Source organism: Acanthochromis polyacanthus, chromosome 9 (genome assembly GCF_021347895.1).
Source record: "Acanthochromis polyacanthus isolate Apoly-LR-REF ecotype Palm Island chromosome 9, KAUST_Apoly_ChrSc, whole genome shotgun sequence".
In the NCBI taxonomy this organism is placed as follows: domain Eukaryota; kingdom Metazoa; phylum Chordata; class Actinopteri; family Pomacentridae; genus Acanthochromis; species Acanthochromis polyacanthus.
In genome coordinates, this window is record NC_067121.1 from 10,246,641 (window position 1) to 10,267,438 (window position 20,798).

The following is a 20,798-nucleotide window of genomic DNA, read 5'->3' on the forward strand; positions in this document are numbered from 1 at the left end:
AAAGCGATAAAGAGAGCAATCCATCAGGCATCGGCCCAGAATCAGAAAGAGGCTCAGTTTCATGTTTGAACTCCAAATTTTGTTAATCTGCAACAATATCACAGTAAAATGCTGAACATCCTTGTTCTGTGCATCTACCTACTTCATCTTTTAAAAAAAAATCTCAAGCACTGTTGGATGGATTGCCATGAAAGTTTATCATTTGCAGTTTGAATCCATTGATTTTTCCTGTAGCAACACCATGATTTCAGTGTTTATGATGATGAATGAAATGTTTCAGAGCTGTTGGAGTTGATTCTTTTCGTACAATTCTCTCTCTTTTCCCTCCTCTTCAACCTGCATTACAGTTGCCAAAGTTCAATGCATTCATTGTCTATGTGTGGAAAACTTCAAAAACTTGTAAAAACAAGGAAATAGTTGCTTTAATCCCTGGTTTAATTAATGTACTACAATCAGTCTCAGCTATCTGTTGTGTTTTGATGAGGGAGTGGTTGTATAAAGGGCTCCATAAACTTGTGAAGACCATGTTTATCATGGCAGTCTTGAGTTTCCAATGATTCCTGTGACTCATTGGAAGTTTTCTATGATGTAATCATTAAAACCTATGCATCTTTGTCACAAAAAACAGCTGAGAATTTTGATTCTCTTATAGATTTAAACATACCTACCACAGTTGTCTAGTTGAGGTGAAAATAGCCAAGCGATATACAACCAAATATTAGTTAGTTGCTGTATGTATATTATTGACCCAGCAGATTTTGTCGTATTTCCAGATGACCTATAACAAATCTATGAAAAACATAAAATGCATGACTGTTTCTTTTGTGACAAATAGACATGTGTTTCAGTGATTCCATAGATTGAGTTATAGGAGCCATTACAAACTCAAGACTGCCGTGATATCCATGATCTTTAAAAGTGCATCTAAACTTTTGTTCTTGACTGTACACCTACTCAACATTATTTGTCACTGAGACTATGTTAGCTCTCCAAACTTACCAATATATCACAGTGCTGCAATGGTAACTCCAGACTCTTAGTCTTGTTAAAATTATACATATTCATTGCATTTATACGACCGTATTATTGTATTCTATTGTCCTTTGGTGGTGATAAGTGCAAATATACTGAAAATGATGCATGTCATGTTTGCTACAGAAGAGTAGTCGGTCAATGATGTGAAGGTGCAGTAAAAAGAAAGTACAGTGGTGAGAGTGAATCTATAAATTGAAAAATAAATGAGCTCAATACATGTTTAATGGTCCTTTCCATGTAAAAGAAATGCAGCATGTTCACGTGTTTTCATTGCGTTTGTGTACTTTTAGTCTTTTCCAGGTAACAGTAATGCAGACAGTGTGGTTCAGCACAAACTGCAGCAGCCGGCGATCGCTCGCTTCCTCCGCCTGATTCCTCTGGACTGGAACCCCAGTGGGAGGATCGGACTCCGGCTGGAGACCTATGGATGTCCTTACAGTAAGCATCTTTTATTTTCAAAGACCCACCTGGACTCTGCAGCGTTTTCACATGAATGGAAATCTGCATCACCATAGCAACTCAGGCTGGACACCCAAGCAGCCAGAGCACCATTCAGTTTAATGGATCAAATATGCTTCATGTTAATAAATCACTGAAGGGTTCTTAGAGGATTATTTACAGAAAGAAAGAAGCTCAAATGAATTAGACACGCAATAAAAGAAAGCAAACAGAGGAGGAATGTTGAATTTGGATAAGACGGATTATTTGACAACATATTTAAGGCACTAGTAGAACCACTTTCATAGCATTAGTTTAGAGTTTGTTATTATAAGAGTGATTGATTTACAGTCTACAAAAGGCAGCGTTGCTCTGATTAATAAATACACTGTTACTTTGTCACACTTAAATAGAAATAACTCAAGGGAAGCATATAAAATCACGACTGATTGACTGCAAAGTAAGTTACCAACAGATAAAAGTTCCTGTTGGCATTTTTTTCATTTCACAACCTCAAATTGTTATATTTGTTGTGAAATTGCTGTATGCTATGCCAGAAAAGAACACATTTATTTCCATGTTTGACTCTCCAGTAAACCAGTAATCTTGTTGCAACAGCAGCTGCTTCTATTTGCTGTAATTCATTGTATTGCTTCACGGAAATTCCCATTCTGCATCTCTGTATTGCATAAAATTGTATGTGAATATGCTGAAAACCCTTAATTCACTCTTTTTCCGAGAGTATATTTTCTTGTTTTGCCATTTTCACACATTCAAAGCAAGTACACCTGATGTGTGGATTTACTTTCCATTTCCGCGGTCGACACAACACATCAGCTCTCACATTCTATTGTTTTTCATATTTTCATCCACTAAGAAGCCCAAATGCTGCCAAATATTGTCTCCCTCCCCTCGTTGTTATTTCTCACCTCAATAATCAACACTGATAACTGTCACATTTCGCGTGTTTCTCTCAGTAACTGAGTGGGAAAACATACTGTGTTCACAGTTTTAATTGGCTCCGTCTCCATTTTGTTTATTTCACAACAGATTTACAATATTAACGTTGGCATTGACGAAGGGTAAATAAGCCCACACTGCACTCTGTTTCAAAAAAATCCTGTAAAAGCATATGGTTAACTCTTGCGCCTTCTGTTTGGAGATTTTATACCACATGTTTTGAAAACTGCAACTCCCATTGGTTAAAAATACAGTGAAATTGCTGTATTTGCCAGATTCTTAATTGAATCCATCTGGAGGAAATGACCACATATCAGCATCACTCACAGCTATTCTTCAGTCATTTACGATAACACTAGATGAAACTTTATTTAATCCTGAGGGAAATTCAGTGACAATTCTTTTATTTCATTCAGAAGATACTTTTATCCAAAGCGACATACATCTGAGAGTAGAAACAACACAAGCAAGGATCTAGTCTGGAGAAAACAACTTGGATCAGTGCCATAAAACAAGTTTTTGCCAGATGTGGTTTAAAATACAAGATGATATAAAATTAGAAAATGCAGAGCCAAGTAGAAAAGCAAAACGAAATACAGTACCGTTCAAATTTACATTAGAAATGTCCTTATTTTTGAAGGAAAAGCATTTTTTTCAGTAAAGATAACATTCAATTCATGAGAAATACAATTTAGACATTGTTTATGTAGAAAATGAGCGTTCTAGCTGGAAGTGGAATTTCTCCATAGGGGTACAGAGGAACATTTCCAGCAACCATCACTCCTGTGTTCTAATGCTACATCGTGTTAGCTAATGGTGCTGAAAGGCTCATTGATGATTAGAAACCCCTTGTGCAATAATGTTAGCACATGGATAAAAGAGTGAATTTTCATGGAAAACATGAAATTGTCTGGGTGAGCCCAAATTTTTGGATGGTAGTGTATGCTAGTACAATACGTTACTTGAAGTAAATTAAGTCAGGTAAAGTAAGACTAGAAAAGAAAATTAAGAAGAAAACTGGCAATGATGCTGAAGTAGTAAAGTAATATCACTTGAATATAGAATATTGTACACAAAATTGGGATATTGTGTTAAACAATTTAATATTCCACATTACATTGACTTGTGCAGAAAATATTTCACCCGATATTTAAGTATTACACATGATAATGAAGCATTGCGCTTGAAATGTTTCGTTTTCATGTGTAATATTCAAATTTTAGAAATCATATGTTGTCATTTGAATATGTTTTGGTTAAAAGTCATGCACCTGAAGAAGGCCACAAATAAATATTAGACTTTGTAAAATCCATTTTAACATGATACAACTTCAACAGACCTCATGAATCATTTCAGTAATATTTGCACGTTTATGTATTCTCACATATCTTACATTCATGTAACCACTATGTTATATTTTAATCGTGCTGCTGAATTCATGTACAGTCGTTTGCACCTCTAAATCATTTTAGCACCTTATAAATGTCATTTGTTGCCAATAAAATGTTTTGCATTATTCTTATCTCAGTGTATTCCATTTTGAATTTTTAAATAGGGCCTGAGCACTGACAGTGTAGGATCCTATTGGAATACAAGAAACTAGTTTTTGCCCAAAAGAATCACATTTTCCGAGGGCCTAAACATGCTGAGAACCTCATGAAAATTAGCACACACATCAGAAAAGGTGAGGAATTTTAATATTTCCTGGGTTTCGCTCATTTATCTGATAAAATGGCTCCAACGTGCCCCCTACAACATTTGTACCATCTACTACGGGCAGGACATTTCACCTACATCTAATGTGGTAGACGTATGAAGCACATCAGGGTGCACAAAAAAGCCAGCGGCAACCATACCCTAAACCCAACAGGAAGGCCACCATTTTGTATTAACTGTGAGATTTTTGCTCATTTTCAGGGGTTAAATCCTCACAGAGGGCAACTCCAAAAGGCCTCAAATTTGGCCACTAAATACAACAGGCCTCAGTGATGAAAAACTATCAAAATCTTCCAAGTCAAAGGGTATGGCCATGGCAACCTCCTGAACTTTGATGCTTTAAAATAAAAGAGGCCGTGTTGTGTAACTCTACTGCACATGCTGCAATCTGCCTTAAAATTTAAGTGATTGATCACAGTCCTGCTCTGATGACATCCATATGCAAAAATCCATTCACAGTCATAGCGCTACCTGCTGGAAAGGAAAGGACATGTTTTCTGCTTTGATGTCCTATTGTTAGTCGGTTTTCCAGATTCATATTCATTATTCTTTCATTCTCTTTAGATTGACTTTTTTTCAGCCACTTGAAACTGGCTCTTAGCATGCTTTAGTCTCTTTATATTGGCTGTCAGTATATTTTATTCTCTTTATATTGGCTCCCAGTATATTTTAGCCTCTTTATATTGGCTCCCAGTATGTTTCAGCCTCTTTGCATTGGCTTCTGTATATTTCATATTCTGTTTAAACACCAGTTTGAACTTTTGTCGGTCTTTTTTTAACACTTCTCCATCTCATTTTGCCTCCTTGTGAAGCACATTGTAACCCTGAAAACTGCTCTATATTTGCATGTACCATGACTAAGAAATTTTGTAATATAATCTTTGAAATTGGTCAGCTGAGTCTAAACAGCTTGACATTTCTGTCATACCTCGCCATACAACACACTTCGACATGTGCGAGGGCCCGCTCAACGCTGCTTAGAGCTTTAATTTACTTTTTGCTATTTTAGCTGGCTTCCACTGCTATTGCACAGTTGTCCAAGTGCTCTACATGCTTCGAATTAGAGGAGACAAATAAAGTTTTTTTTAAAATTGATTTAGTGATATGGTATTGTAGCAAAGTTGTTGCAGAAATTGTCTCACACAGGAGTTTCAAAGTAATATCGAAACAAATGTGTCGTCTGCGACACCTATAGAAACCACACTTTATGATTAAAATTAAACTTGTTAATTTAGGGGCACCATTGTCAGCTTGTCTGAGAAAATGATCAATTTAGACTAAGTCTCTAAGAGATTTTGATGAAAATTTTTTTTATCAGTGTCATTATGAAAGTCATCAACTCTGACTTCATTGACCTCCAGTTCCCAAAACAAAGAAATACACGGTAGAACCGATGATAATTATACACAAACATTTATTAACTACTACTGTGAACAAACAATAAACCACAACAGACAGTGGATACATGAATGAATAAATGCAGATAAACTACTGAACTGTGATCGTCACTGGAAGCAGTTGGTAGAAAAGGCGATGACTATACAATGACTTTGTAAATTGAAAAACTGATTGTAATTTGTAAATCCACCCGTTTAGCAGAAGGGAAGTGATACTTGTGTAGCCTTTGAAGTAGTGAGAGGAAGGCTGCTGCAGGATGTGGAGCTGTGATGATCTGCTGGAAGAGTTGGTTCAGGAATGCAGAGGCATGGAGGCATGCAGGTTTGCATTGCAGAAGTGTGCCAAAGGAAAAACACTAAGAGTCAAAGCTCATTTTATCAAGAAAACATTTGCACAGTTGTAGTTTTTAAGTATTTCTTAAGCTCAGCTGTATTCTTCTGAGAGCCCATTTTTCTAAGGGCCTTGTGTTCTACGAGCCCCATCTTCAAGTCGCCCAAATTGAATTTTCTAAAAATCTGCTCTTCTTCAAGCCCCTCGTTACAAGTCACTTCTTACAAGCCCTAGTTGAATTTCCTAAAAGCCTCCATTGAATTCCAGTGGCTTTCCTCTGTATTGAAAGTTTTGGAGCTAAATTTAAATCAGCATCTAACCAATTGTGGATGTGTTCCTCCCAAGGAGGGGTGTTGAGCTTCCCTGTCCTGGAGAGTTCAGAGGCCAACTACCTTTAAAACTTCCATCCATCCATTCTCTATACACCCCTTTAACCTCACTAGGGTCACGGGGGGTGCTGGAGCCTATCACCAGCTGACTTGGGCGAAGGCAGGGGACACCCTGGACAGGTCGCCAGTCTGTCGCAAGGCTACATATATAGACGAACAGTCACACTCACATTCACACCTACGGACAATTTAGAATTACCAATTAACCTCAGTATATTTTTGGACTGTGGGAGGAAGCCGGAGTACCCGGAGAAAACCCATGCATGCACAGGGAGAACATGCAAACTCCATGGAATCCCAGGCCGGAATTTGAACCAAGGATCTTCTTGCTGCAAGGCGAAAGTGCTAACCACTACTCCAATGTGCAGCCCCCCTTTAAAACTTACTTTTCATTAATTCCTTAAACATACAAATCCAATTATATTTATGATGATCACAGATCTGAAATAACACCGAACAGGTGATTAGAATGACACCAAACATAATATGTTTATCTCACATGGTTCCTGAGATAAAAATAAAAAAGGTAAACATATGAATAAACTGACACATTGTAGACTTTAGGCTACATGGAATTAAACTTATAACATAGCTAAAACACAAGCATATGCATTCATTAATCAGAAAAATACGACATACCGAGTACATATTCTTCGAGTAAAATGTCTCTCTGTGTTATGGCTGTGGTCTGTGACAGAGAGAAGGGGGCTGTTGGTGTCTTGTTTGTTCATCTTCGCAAACACTTCAGATTGGATGTGTTTTTCTTCCATATTGGTTCTGATCAATCTGGTATCGGAGACTGAGTCCAGATCATCACTCCGGTGATGCTTTATTTCCTTGAAGTTCTGATTTAAGCTGTTCAATTAATTTCTGTGTAGGAAATTCTGTGTGTCAGGTAGGGAGATCAGAAGGTCAGAATGCCAATTCTCTTCTGCAGAGGTGTGGTTTTCCTCACAGTTGACACTTTATGAGCCTTATCGGATTCTGGTGGAGGTCAAAGGTATCCTGTTGTCTCCAAGAGAGCCCTTCGTGGTCCTTTATTAGTAAACGTCCGATCAGCAGATGTTCCACTTGGAGGTGAACTTTGAGTTAGCTGTCCTCTGAAATAATTTCTTACCAAACTTCCAGCTTTGGGAAAGGGTCTTTGGAACTTTGTGCGTTGCTCTGGAATGCTCTGCTCTTCAGTACACTACAGTGTTTCATTACATGCAATAAAATGTCCATACAGTTAAAGCTCAGAGACAGTTAACTGCTATGCTTTGTGGTTGTGTCACAGGTCTGCAGTCACCTCACTCTCTGCTTGTGTAGATTATGTAACAGAGCATCACAGTTGCCACCTTTTTATCTGTATTTACAATTAACTTCAGTGTTTAGCAAAAAAAAAAAGCACTGATGAGCCCGCTGGATCGTGTACGTGCTCGGGTTTGAAGGTGTCTCAGCTGCTGCTCTTTTAGGATTCACAAGGTTCACAGTCTTTACACCTCATTGCTCCTTTGCACACACTCGCTCACAGACAAACTGCTCATGTGGATTCATGCCAACACGACTCAGTCGAGATCTCCAAGAAAGCGAGAGTGAAGATGCTACATTTTTATTAAATGTGCTCTATGGAATACTGATTCTGTCCTACTAAAAGAAAAAAAACGCGTCACTTCAGATATTAAAAAAAACCTTATTTAATATTTAATGCTGGATTTGAAATATTTCGTGTATTTTTATGGCTTTGAAACACAAATCTGTTGACTACTGAAATCTGACAGCGTTTGTCAATGGTAAAAGACTATAACACACATTTTTTCTGCTCAGAACAAATACATGATGACAGTTAAGCGTACATTTTGATTTGAATGCATCACGGTTCTCTTGCAGCACACTGTAACACACTGATTACTCCATCTCTGCTTTTTTTATTTTGTCTTCCAGCCTCTGATGTGGTGAGTTTTGATGGAGGCAGCAGTAGTGGTCTGGTGTTTAGGAGTCCGGTGCCGAGGAGGACCTCCAGAGATGTTGTTACTCTGAAGTTTAAAACCCTGAGGAATTCTGGGACGCTGCTGCAGGCAGAAGGACGAGATGGACTCAGCCTCAGTCTGGAGTTGGAGAGAGGAAAGCTGCTGCTGCTGCTCAAACAAGGTACAGCACACACATGTCTATAAGTCATGTACTGGAGTTTAGCACAAATTTCTGTATAAAACCTAAATGTATTTGCAAAAGCATCTAAACCATGAGTGCTGGGATTATATGGAAGCTGCTAACATGCAGATGAATCAATTTATTACACCAGGAGGCATTTTTAGTTTTTTCTTCTTGTAATTAGTAAAACCACTTTGTTGCTGCAGAACATCTGTATACAGGTCCAGGACAGTATAATCTCCCCTGAAATTACGTTCGATTGGTTTTTAGTGGGTGCCGACACGGATGCTGCCATCTGATTGGTTTAAATCTTGGCTCCCACTCTACTGCAGCATCTCTGTCTAGTTACAGCTGTGATGGATGGTAGCTGCTCACTGTAGCATGTGTTAGGGCTGGACTCTGAGACTTGATGCATGGCAGGTGTGTGTGTGTGTGTGTGTGTGTGTGTGTGTGTGTGTGTGTGTGTGTGTGTGTGTGTGTGTGTGTGTGTGTGTGTGTGTGTGTGTGTGTGTGTGTGTGTGTGTGTGTGTGTGTGCGTGGGTTAAAGCAGAGGTTGTCAGGCTGCCATGCTGAATCATCACCATATGGCTCACCACTCATCAGGAACCCCATCTGGCTGCTGAAATACTTTATTCATCCATCCACCCTCCTTCTCTTTCTCCATTTTGCATCTCTCAGAACAGTCCTTCCCCTCCTCTTTCTTTTCATCTTTCCTTCTGTTTACCTCTCAGCATCTACATATCTACAAATCTCTCTCTTTTTCTGTCACAATTGTCTCCGACTCTTGTGGAAAAATTGAATCCTATACAGAGACACAAATCACAGTATGAGCTTTATTCATACCAAATAGTTCATTATTACTCATTCGGCTGTTGCAGAACAACATTAGAAGTTAATTACAGTCTGTTTATGGACAAGTGGTCACTCTTTTCTCGCTCAAATTTTGGTCTCCACCAGCTCCTGAATTAACAAAAACCGTATTGTTGCAGACAGTAGAACTCATTGAAAAGCTTCAGACTGTGATAATAATTGTCCTTAGGCTCTTACTACGAATCTCACATTTGATGGATTTATATTGTAAAAATATTGATTATAGCTGCTTTAAAAAGACTGTGGATCCTTTTAGGCTGTGTCAGTTATCTGTTTTTTCAGTTTAAATCCTACCCTTGCACTTATTTTAAAGTACTGGAAGGTTTTTTTTATACCTTATCTTTATAGAGTCAGAAATCCATGCACTGTAATGTAATTTTGGACAATCAGTGTGCGATTCACAAAAAACTAGCAGAACCACAAGCTATCAAATCGTAAGAGGTGGGAGTTTGGATGTTAGGTGGCAAAAACTTTATATACATTTTCAAAAGAGCATGATTGAAATCTCATTTATTCCTTTGATTAAAGTCTCATTTATTCTTTTTTCCCTCCTCTTCCTGATTTAATAACTTCATCTCCATCCGTACATGCATTGTTGTCTGCTAATCTGACGACGTCTAAATGTGTCGGCTTCTTGTCTGAAAAAGCATCCTGCTTGCTTTTCTGCAGAAGTCCTGATGGTAATCCTACTGTGTTGGACTTAGTAACATTTTCACATTATTTTCAAGATGGCAAAGGCCTGAGCTGCATAATGTTCATGTAACTCTGTGTTTTGAAATTTTGTGAAGCGATTTGGGGAGGGCTTTCGCCACATTTCAGCTCAATTATTGGACCAAAAACAACTTAACATAAAACACTTCTCATTCACTTTGCTCAACAATTTTACATCTATTACAAACTAAAATGTCCATAAAAATATAATTTTATTGTAAAAACAAGTGAAACTATTGACAGTCACCCATTATGAATGCAGTCCAGGTTTTTACTGACTAAACATTAACAGGAACTGCAATTCAGTTTGTCGCCTCCAGCTGTTTTGAAATATTCTTCTGAGTTTATTAGATACCTGCAGCACCAGACCGCTGCAGGATCCATATAATTATCTCAAAAGTAAAATAATTGAGCACATTTCTGCACGTGGAACAACCGTAGTAACTTCATTAATTGGAATCACAAGTTATACACAACATGGAAACAATCTTAGTTTATCAGCTTTTACTATCAGACATGGGTGGGATTTTCAGTGTTTAGGAAATCATTGATAAACTAGGTTATTAGTTTGCTTTGACAGTTTAGTTTGCTGCTCTTGGGTTTAATATAGTATATTTTGTACTAATATGCACTTTACATCTCATGACCTAGTGTCCAATTTCACATAAATGACAAATATAGTAAACAGACCATGGCTTTCTTCATCACTGTGGTGGGTATCTTTGAATGAAGGGACATATCCTGCGTCTGAAAAGAGCTGAAAAAGCGTTTCACTACAGCTACGCCTTCACATTTACACCATCCAATCAATGCTGAGAGATTAAAGGCTAAATTCCTTCATACATATTCAGTTTCACTCAGAAATATGTCACATTGCATTAACTAAAGGGGCCCTAACTGAAGATTTAAAAGGTTAAGTTAACATCATCTTTAGTAAAAACCACATCACCTCTAAGAAAAGCTTTGCAGCCCTAAAGAGAGGCCACAGCTCAGCAAGAGAAACTCAAAGCCATCCCTTGAAGAGGAACTAAAAAGAGCTCTGAAACTTCAAGCAGACTTTATCTCCTCTCTTCGTCCGCTTCCCCTGCCGCTCTCTTAATTTTCTGATTTCGGTTAGAAATACAGTTTGTCTTGGTTTGTCTCCTCTTATCTCCTACTCCTGTATTTTCCCACATCACAAGAGTCTATTTGTCTTTTCTTTGCTTCAATTCCTCTTGGTTTTCTGTCTCATATTTCCAACTTTCAACAAAACTATGTGTTTTTTTTTATTTCTTGGCTCACTGCCCTTCATCTTTCTCTCTCTCATTATTTCTGCTTTCTCTCCTCTGTTTTTCTTGTTCTTCCCTCTTGTACTTCTCCCGCTCGTCCTCTTTTGCTCTACATGGGCTTTTTAGGTTATATATTGTGTAATTTAATTCATCTGCTGTGTGCACTGACCCTGAACTCACGCATGGTCTGCTCTGCTGTGCTAACGCTAACACATTCAGGTCTGACCCCCTGGAGCAGATGTCGTGGGCTTTATGAGGCAACGTTGAGTAAGAGTCCTGCTCAGGAAACAGAAACACTGTCCTGAAAAACAGAGGAAACAAAACACTTAGACAACTATGGGTAGTTACAAATTTGTCTTGTAACTGTCAAGTGAGTTTAAGTCGATGTTGGTTGAATTCGATATCAGGTCAGTGAGGCAACACACTGTAATCACAATGCAGACTGGCGTACTATAGAGTTTCTACACTGATTAGCAACAACATTAAGATCACCAGCCTGGTGTTTTTTAAGTCAACTCTCTGAAAACAGACCTCTGAAGGTGTCTTGTGGTTTCAGGCACCAGGATGTTAGCAACAGACGCTTTAAGGCTTCCATGGAATAGGCTTGTTTTTGCAGTACATCTCGAAGATGCTCAATATATTGAAATCTGGGGAGTTTGGAGGCAAAGTCAACATCTTGGACTCTTTGTCATGTTCCTCAAACCATTAATTAACAAAATTTGCAGTGAGACAGGCAGCATTATCCTGCTGAAAAAAGGCTACTGCCATCAGGAAATACTGTTCCCATGAAGTATGTGGTCTGAAACAATGTTTAGGCAGATGCTTGAAGTCAACCCAGTGTTTCCCAGTAGAGCACTGCCGCTTTCACGTAGTTTATACTGCTGCCATATAAATAGCACTTGTCTAAAGCTACATAACAATCAACGATGCTCTCTGAGTTCTGTTACCTTTGTATCGTCATTAGGATTGTCTGTGAACAATAAAAAGTATTAGAATATGAGTTACCAAGCAGCTAAGTTGCATTTATTGTTCTTGGGCAGGTGCAGAAACAGAGAACAACCACCTAGCAATAAATACAAACTATACAAAATGTAAAAGTCCATCAATGTGAGATCACAAATAAAATCAGTAAGACAATAAATAAAAGTTAATAACTGATGGTGACAATGGGCTGCACAGTGATCGGTGCTGAATGCTGTCGCCTTGCAGCTTGAAGCTCCCCGGATGCGTCCCTGGGATTTTTCTGTGTGGGGTTTGCATGTTCTCTCTGTGCATGCATGTGTTTTCTCTGTGTTCTCCAGCTTCATCCCACAGTCCAAAATATGTTGAGGTTAATTGGTGATTCTAGACTGTCCATTGGTGTGAATGTTAGTGTGATTGTTTGTCTGTATATGTAGCCCTGTGACAGACTGGTAACCTGTCCAGGGTGTCCCCTGTTTTTGCCCTAAGTCAGCTGGGATAGGCTCCAGCCCCCTGCAACCCTAATGAGGATTATGCAATGTATAGATAATGGATAGTGATGACAATTTGGGGCTGGTTTTAAAGTCTGAGTCTCTAATGTTTGTGGGGCTAGAATTCCACTTTTTCACTCTTTTAACTGATAGTCAAACATTGCTGCTACAGTAGCTCTTCAGTAGGATCAGACCACATGTTCCAGACTTTGTTCATCATTTTCATCAGTAACCCTGTCGCCGGTTCACCAATTGTCCTTCCTTGCATCACTTGTGGTAGTTATTAACCACAACACCTCCTGTTTTGGAGATTTTCTGACCCAATCAATCAGCCATTACAGTTTGGTTTGGATTAAAGACTTTGAGATCATTATGCTGCTCGTTTTTCCTGCTTCAGACACATTAATGTCAAGAACTGACTGTTTACTTGCTGCCTGATGTATTCCACCTCTTAACAGGTGCCACTGTAACAAGACAATCAGTGTTTTTCACTTCACCTATCACTAGTTTTAATGTTGTGGCTGACTTTGTATAGAATAGTCTGCATTAAGTGTGTTATTTTGACATGTTGTCTTGCCAAACCTTTCAAATTTTGATTTGTGTCACCGTTTTGTCATTTCTCCAATATTCCTATTCAAAAAGGCACAAAATCAGAATTTTGTCCAAAATGTTTATGTATTTTCATTTGGTTTTGCGTCTGTCACTGTATTAGACCAAAATGCTGCAACAGTCTTTACTCAATAATAATCCCAAGGAGTTAATCAGTTTACAGAAGCTTCCAGCAGCAAATATTCAGCTCTGCTCTGTGATTTCCTGTTGCTGGCCAAACAGCAGGAATATGATGATTTTTTTAAAGATTTATGAGTATTGTTCAGAACAATAGCATTTCCTCTCTGCTTTACATTCATCAAAATGCCTGCTTGGTATATTGTATCCATATAAGCTCATAACTCAGCTCACTGCTTTCCAGTTACCTTGCTCATTTTAGGAAGACAAACTAGCTGTTGGTTTGTTGGTCATGCTCCAGAGAATAGATAGATAGATAGATTAAACCTTTATTAATCCCACAGCGGCGAAATTTACATTGTACAGCAGCAAATAAAACACTTACTTACAGCTGATTTTATGTAATTTCACAGCATCAGTATTTACATTTTTAATTGCACAGTTTGTAAATGGGTGAACAGAAACTACTGGGAGCAGGCTTGATTGTAAAGTCTGACTGCAGCAGGAAGGAAGGACCTGTGGTATCTCTCCTTTAGACACCGCGGGTGAAGCAGTCTGCCACTGAAGGAGCTGCCCAGTGATCTTACTGTTTCCTGCAGGGGGTGGAAGGTGTCCTCCATGATAGACAACAGCTTTGTCATCATCCTCCTCTCCCACCACCTCCACAGGATCAAGGGGGCAGCCCAGGACAGAACTGGCTTTCTTTACCAGTGTGTTTAGTCTCTTCCTGTCTGCAGCCGTGATGCTGCTGCTCCAGCAGACCCCTCCATGCATAATGGCTGATGCCACCACAGAATATGATGAATGATGTGAGCTGTAAGCTAAGACATTGGTTTGATGAATTTTGCACATATTTGAAATCTACATTTGCAATATTTGCTCATGCTCATTCATTTTGTGACGTTTCAGAGGAAAAGGGCCCAAATACAAGACATTCAAGACCAGCCCATACTCCAAAAATCATATATGTTACTAAAACAGACAAGAGTCATGCACATTGGATCTGTCGATGTAGCGACCATTCCAACCAGAAAACAGGCGAAAACAGGAAAATGGTCAAAAGTGGAAATAAACAGGAAACCACAAAGACATGAGGAAAGGCAGTTTGTCAGTGACAAACTGACACCTGAATGAGAAACAGTAGGGAGTTTATTTGTTGAGAAGCCTGACTGAGTGATTAGTTACAGGTCATGCACAAAACTGGCAGGAAAACAAACAATTGACTCACCTCATTTCACTAATTGTGCATTGACAACTCCTCTCCTCATTTCTTCTTGTCGAGACCAGACCTTAGAGATGCAAGTAAAGGAGGTGAGGAAGAGACATGAGAAGAGAAAAGTTGGGGCAACTGAGACATCCTGGCCTCAAAGACATCAGTTTCAAGCAACACTGATTTAATATGCCTAGTAGCAGAGCAGCATCATCTATTGCTTTCTCATGACCTGCACTCTGTTTTATGATATCTGTCTGGTAAAGAGAAGATTGTTTAAATTCAGCGCACAACGTGGCAAAATGTAGCAAGAATGTGTAGATTCTTTGTACTTCATGCATGGTGTGAAGTAGAAAAGAGTCAAGCCCACAAAAGAGCACTATACAAACTAGAAAAGCACTCAGGCTGTTCATTCCCGCATTTAGAATTGTCAGACATGCAGATTTTTTTTTTGAAATGCAGCATTTGTTGATTTATTAGTTATTGATGATCAGCAATCACAGCAACATAGAATGTGGCCATTTAATGTAGATGTACCCACAAACAAAATGACCTTGCGCTGAGCACAGGTGTGAGTTATGCATGTGTTATGTACGGATACCGAATCACGTGACCTAAATACGTAGCAGGCGGTGGAAATTGATGGGACTCGGAAACACCTCACAAGGTAATCAATTGTTCCTTGTATCATTTCTGACAGATAAGTCCTGAAAAATCTGCTGTGGTCGATTTGTAGTAGGATCACAATGATATGATCGTCAGCAGGCAGCTGACGTAGTGTTCATTTGTTGTCATAGTTACAGTGACACTCTCTGGTAATGATACAGAAATCTTTAACAAATCCGTGGATGCAGACTATAAGCTGCAACACTGAAAGAATCTAATCACTTGGTCCGTGTGTCATTTCTGACCTTCCCTGAAAACTTTAAATTCAAATCTGTTTGTCCATTTTTGAGTAATGTTGCAAACAGACAGACGAAGACAGACACCGATCATCACATAACTCTGCTGCATTGCTTAACAGAGCAATAAAGGGTGACAAATATTCTAATTGAGTGATATATAGATATTTACACGCATTTGTCAGTACTGCTCCCAACGTGCTTTGTGTATTCCAGTTGTGTGTCATGCCTCTTGTATGTCACAGATGTACACCTATGCATCATCGCTCATAACTCCTCTAACAAGCCTCCCCAATCCTTTCACCTTTAAGTGCATTTTAGTAACTAAGATATTCTTTGGGATGATGCACCAAGACTGATTTCTTGACCTGTTGATTGGGACACAGTAGGAAGTACAGTATATTTAATTCAAGGACTGACCGGACGGTTAATGACAGGTTTTGCAATGGACAAAGGGAGGAAGTAAAACAAACTGTGATGGAGGAGATAACTTTCACAGAAACCTAAAACCATAGCTTTGTTTCAAATTGCACACTTTGTCTTTGTACTTTATGTATCTAATACAACTGTGTACCACTTCATGCAGTATTCATACTACTGGGACACACTAATTTGTCAAAACATTGCGCCTCAGACTTTGAGTGTTGCAGTCTTTTGTACTTAATGAATCTGTTTGCTCTCCACTGTAAAAAAAAAAAAAAAAAAAAAAAAAAAGTGTTACTTTTATGGTAAAATTCCAGAAGCTGAGATTGCCAGAACCCTACTCTAAGATTATGGAAAAGCATTTTCTTCATTTAAGGTAATTCATTTGCTGTTGATTTTACAGTTGAAGAATGTGCTTCATTCCATATTTTACTGTTAAAAAAGTTTTAACCTTTATTTTTTTTCTTGAAAATACCATATGAAATAAAGTTTGTGTGACCTATTATAAATATTACAGCATTTTTCCATTGTCAGCACAACAGTTAATGTATTTAACATTTAAGATATGTATTTTTAGCAATACATATGTGCAAAACTTGTGGTTATGGCTGTCATAAATATTAAAGCATACAGTGGGTACGGAAAGTATTCAGACCCCTTGAAATTTTTCACTCTCTGTGTCATTGCAGCCATTTGCCAAAATCAAAAAAGTTCATTTTATTTCTCATTAATGTACACTCAGCACCCCAACATGACAGAAAAAAAACAGAAATGTAGAAATTTTTGCAAATTTATTAAAAAAGAAAAACTGAAATATCACATGGTCAGAAGTATTCAGACCCTGTGCTCGGTATTGAGTAGAAGCACCCTTTAAAGCTAGTACAGCCATGAGTCTTCTTGGGAATGACGCAACAAGTTTTTCACACCTGGATTTGGGGATCCTCTGCCATTCTTCCTTGCAGATCCTCTCCAGTTCTGTCAGGTTGGATGGTGAACGTTGATGGACAGCCATTTTGAGGTCTCTCCAGAGATGCTCAATTGGGTTTAGGTCAGGGCTCTGGCTGGGCCAGTCAAGAACGGTCACAGAGTTGTTCTGAAGCCACTCCTTTGTTATTTTAGCTGTGTGCTTAGGGTCATTGTCCTGTTGAAAGGTGAACCTTCGGCCCAGTCTGAGGTCCTGAGCACTCTGGAAGAGGTTTTCCTCCAGGATATCTCTGTACTTGGCCGCATTCATCCTTCCTTCAATTGCAACTAGTCATCCTGTCCCTGCAGCTGAAAAACACCCCCACAACATGATGCTCCCACCACCATGTTTCACTGTAGGGATTGTATTGGGCAGGTGATGAGCAGTGCCTGGTTTTCTCCACACATACCGCTTAGAATTAACACCAAAAAGTTCAATCTTGGTCTCATCAGACCAGAGAATCTTATTTCTAATAGTCTGGGAGTCCTTCATGTGTTTTTTGGCAAACTCTATGCGGGCTTTCATGTGTCTTGCACTGAGGAGAGGCTTCCGTCGGGCCACTCTGCCATAAAGCCCCGACTGGTGGAGGGCTGCAGTGATAGTTGACTTTGTGGAACTTTCTCCTATCTCCTGACTGCATCTCTGGAGCTCAGCCACAGTGATCTTTGGGTTCTTCTTTACCTCTCTCACCAAGGCTCTTCTCCCACCATTGCTCAGTTTGGCTGGACGGCCAGGTCTAGGAAGAGTTGTGGTCGTCCCAAACTTCTTCCATTTCAGGATTATGGAGGCCACTGTGCTCTGAGGAACCTTGAGTGCTGCAGAAATTCTTTTGTAACCTTGGCCAGATCTGTGCCTTGCCACAATTCTGTCTCTGAGCTCCTTGGGCAGTTCCTTCCACCTCATGATTCTCATTTGCTCTGACATGCACTGTGAGCTGTAAGGTCTTATATAGACAGGTGTGTGCCTTTCCTAATCAAGTCCAATCAGTTTAATTAAACACAGCTGGACTCCAATAAAGAAGCAGAACCATCTCGAGGAGGATCAGAAGAAATGGACAGCATGTGAGTTAAATATGAATGTCGCTGCAAAGAGTCTGAATACTGATGACCATGTGATATTTCAGTTTTTCTTTTTTAATACATTTGCAAAAAATTTCTACATTTCTGTTTTTTTCTGTCAAGATAATAATGGATTAGATTTATATTGCACTTTTCTATTCAGGCATACTCAAAGCGCATACAATGGATCCATTATTCATTCACTCACACATTCTCACTCTGGTGGTGGTAAGCTACACTTGTAGCCACAGCCGCCCTGGGGTAGACTGACAGAAGTGTGGCTGCCAATCCACGCCTACAGCCCCTCCGACCACACACCAGTGTGAGTAGCCACACTGGAGGCAAGGTGGGTAAAGTGTCTTGCCCAAGGACACAACAAGATCAGAGTGGGAATCGAACCACCATCCCTTCAATCATTGGACGACCTGCTCTACCACCTGAGCCACAACCATCCCACAACTGTCAGATGGGGTGCTGAGTGTACTTTAATGAGAAATAAAATGAACTTTTTTGATTTTGGCAAATGGCTGCAATGACACAGAGAGTGAAAAATTTCAAGGGGTCTGAATACTTTCCGTACCCACTGTATGTCCATTATTAGTGTACAGTATTATTAGATGATTATTATTAGATGATATTATTGTATTAGATGTACAGAAGTACATCAATTTGACCGATACAAACTGTATTTTTTACATGAAATAAATGCAATAATTGCTATGTTACTTGTTGTAAATATTACGGCATGTTCCCATTATCAGCACAACACTATGTACATTTAACTGTGAGAAATTTTATTCTTTTTGAGAAATAAATACAAAAATCACAGTACTGATGATATATATGTTGTCCTCGAGTAGGGAAATATATTTTTTCGACAGAAAAAAATAGAAAAAACACAGTTTTCTCCTGGTTTTATATCAATAGTGTCTTATATAAAATAAATATTTTTACAGTATCAGTGGCTCAAGCTTCTTTATATGCAAGACTGAGGATTGTGGGTCAGAATAATTAGAAAAAGCATGCTGGCTTTCATACTACAAAATCTGAGCTGTTGTAGTGGGACATTCAGTTATTTTTGCCATACTTTGCATTGAGACAAACCCAGTCTTATTTTGGTGTATTATATTGTATGGTAGTATGGATATTGAAATACAGCTCCTGACACAGTGGTTGATGCAGGCTGCATCCTGGGATACTTGTTTACCCCATTAATACAGATTGACAAGAGCCTTCAATGTAGTGTCAACAGCAGACACCAGAACATAGAGATAAGTGTATTTTAATCTTGTTGCTTTGCAAGTAAACCAACAAAATAATCTGAAAGCCTCACTAGTGTGCCACGATATTTGCTTTTCCAAAGTTTGAAAGTGAAGTTTGGAGCTGATTGCAATAACAGCAGCCCCTGATAAGGAACATTGTTGTTTCCCTGCGTAATCAGATTTAGTGAGCAGGCTATAATGAAACTGCAGACAGGATATGATACAGTGTTACTCTGCAGAAAGTGTTCAGCAGAGGCTGAATGAGGCGAACGCAGCCAGTCTGAACCTCATCGACATTAATAAAAAATGTTGTACCCATTAGCACTTTCTTATCTCCTATTTATCCAAAGATTCTGATGATTACACTTGTGCAGATTAACAACTGCGGTCTCATTTTCCGGGCTTTATAATGCTGTAGATCCTTCGACAATATTACCAACGTACCCTTAAAAGCACATTCTCACTTGGTGTACGATTTGAAAAATGAAGCATGTTTTGATTTTTTTCGACCTCATGACCTTCTTTCCGGACCACCGTCACACTAATCTTCAAATTGTTCATATCTGCTGACCTGATCCTTGTTAATATTTTCTATGCACATTCATGCCCCCATCAGGAAGTAACCTATTGATTTCGGGTGAACCCCATCACAATTCAAATAAGCATCTAGCTCAAGGACTCATTGACAGGGAACAGCATTGTTTTTTATGTATTCTGCACTGCAAGTTTTCTGACTTTGTTCAAAAATTCAAAGCACATGTGCACTTTTCCCTGTTTTTAAGAAAGATATGATCAATGTTTTCTCCCTAATAAGCTCAGTGTTGCTAAAAGAAGCTAGAAATACAGAGGAAAATGAAGACAGAGGTACAAAGAATAGGAGAAAAAAAGGGGCATCCATTTATTAATACTACATCATTTTCTATTTGCTCGTCCTCTGATCTCTCATATTGATTTCTGCTTTCTTTTTTCAATCATTCAAGCTGCAATCAAGTCATCCATCCAGCAAAGCACTCTGTCATCGGGTCCTCTTCTTCTCTTCTCTACCAGCTACAACAGAGCAATTGTTCCATTAATCAATTCCAATAAAGAGATCGTATTTGTATTTAAGTTGTGCTATCGTCTCTCTCATATCGATCCAGACTGTGATCAAATAAGTCACCACAGTAACGGTGTTGATAGGACAGACTTCTTCCGTTTCATGAGCTGAACTTTCTTTGTCTGGATGAAATTGTTTTGTTTTTCATCCCGGCTGTGGTAAAATATATCTGCTCTCAAAATATCAAAGACGAATTTGTCCATCATCTCCTAGACTTTTTGTTTCCCTCTCTGAAGTTGGAATTGTCACTCCCCAAAGAATATCTAATACATTTTTAATGACCGACTGTATTCAGCTCTTTCTACTCTTCCTTCTCTCAGCAGAAACACAAAGTTTCTCTCTCAGTTCTTTGGGGGATGCAGAAATGCATCCACTCATTTGGACCTGCTGGTGCTCATCTATCATTAATGATGTCTCACCAAGTTTCCTCTGCAAGTTTTTTTTTTTTTCTCAGATTAGGC

The 20,798-nt window shown here is 38.9% G+C and overlaps 1 protein-coding gene across 1 annotated transcript in view; it reads left to right on the top strand.

The window, feature by feature from the left end:
• LOC110953195 (contactin-associated protein-like 4) overlaps positions 1-20,798 on the top strand; it is a 180,053-nt gene that overhangs the window by 69,023 nt on the left and 90,232 nt on the right. Inside the window, exons 4-5 of the mRNA XM_051952983.1 lie at positions 1,326-1,473; positions 8,190-8,396. Of these exons, the coding sequence (XP_051808943.1) occupies positions 1,326-1,473; positions 8,190-8,396 (355 nt within the window). The remainder of the gene's footprint in view (positions 1-1,325; positions 1,474-8,189; positions 8,397-20,798) is intronic.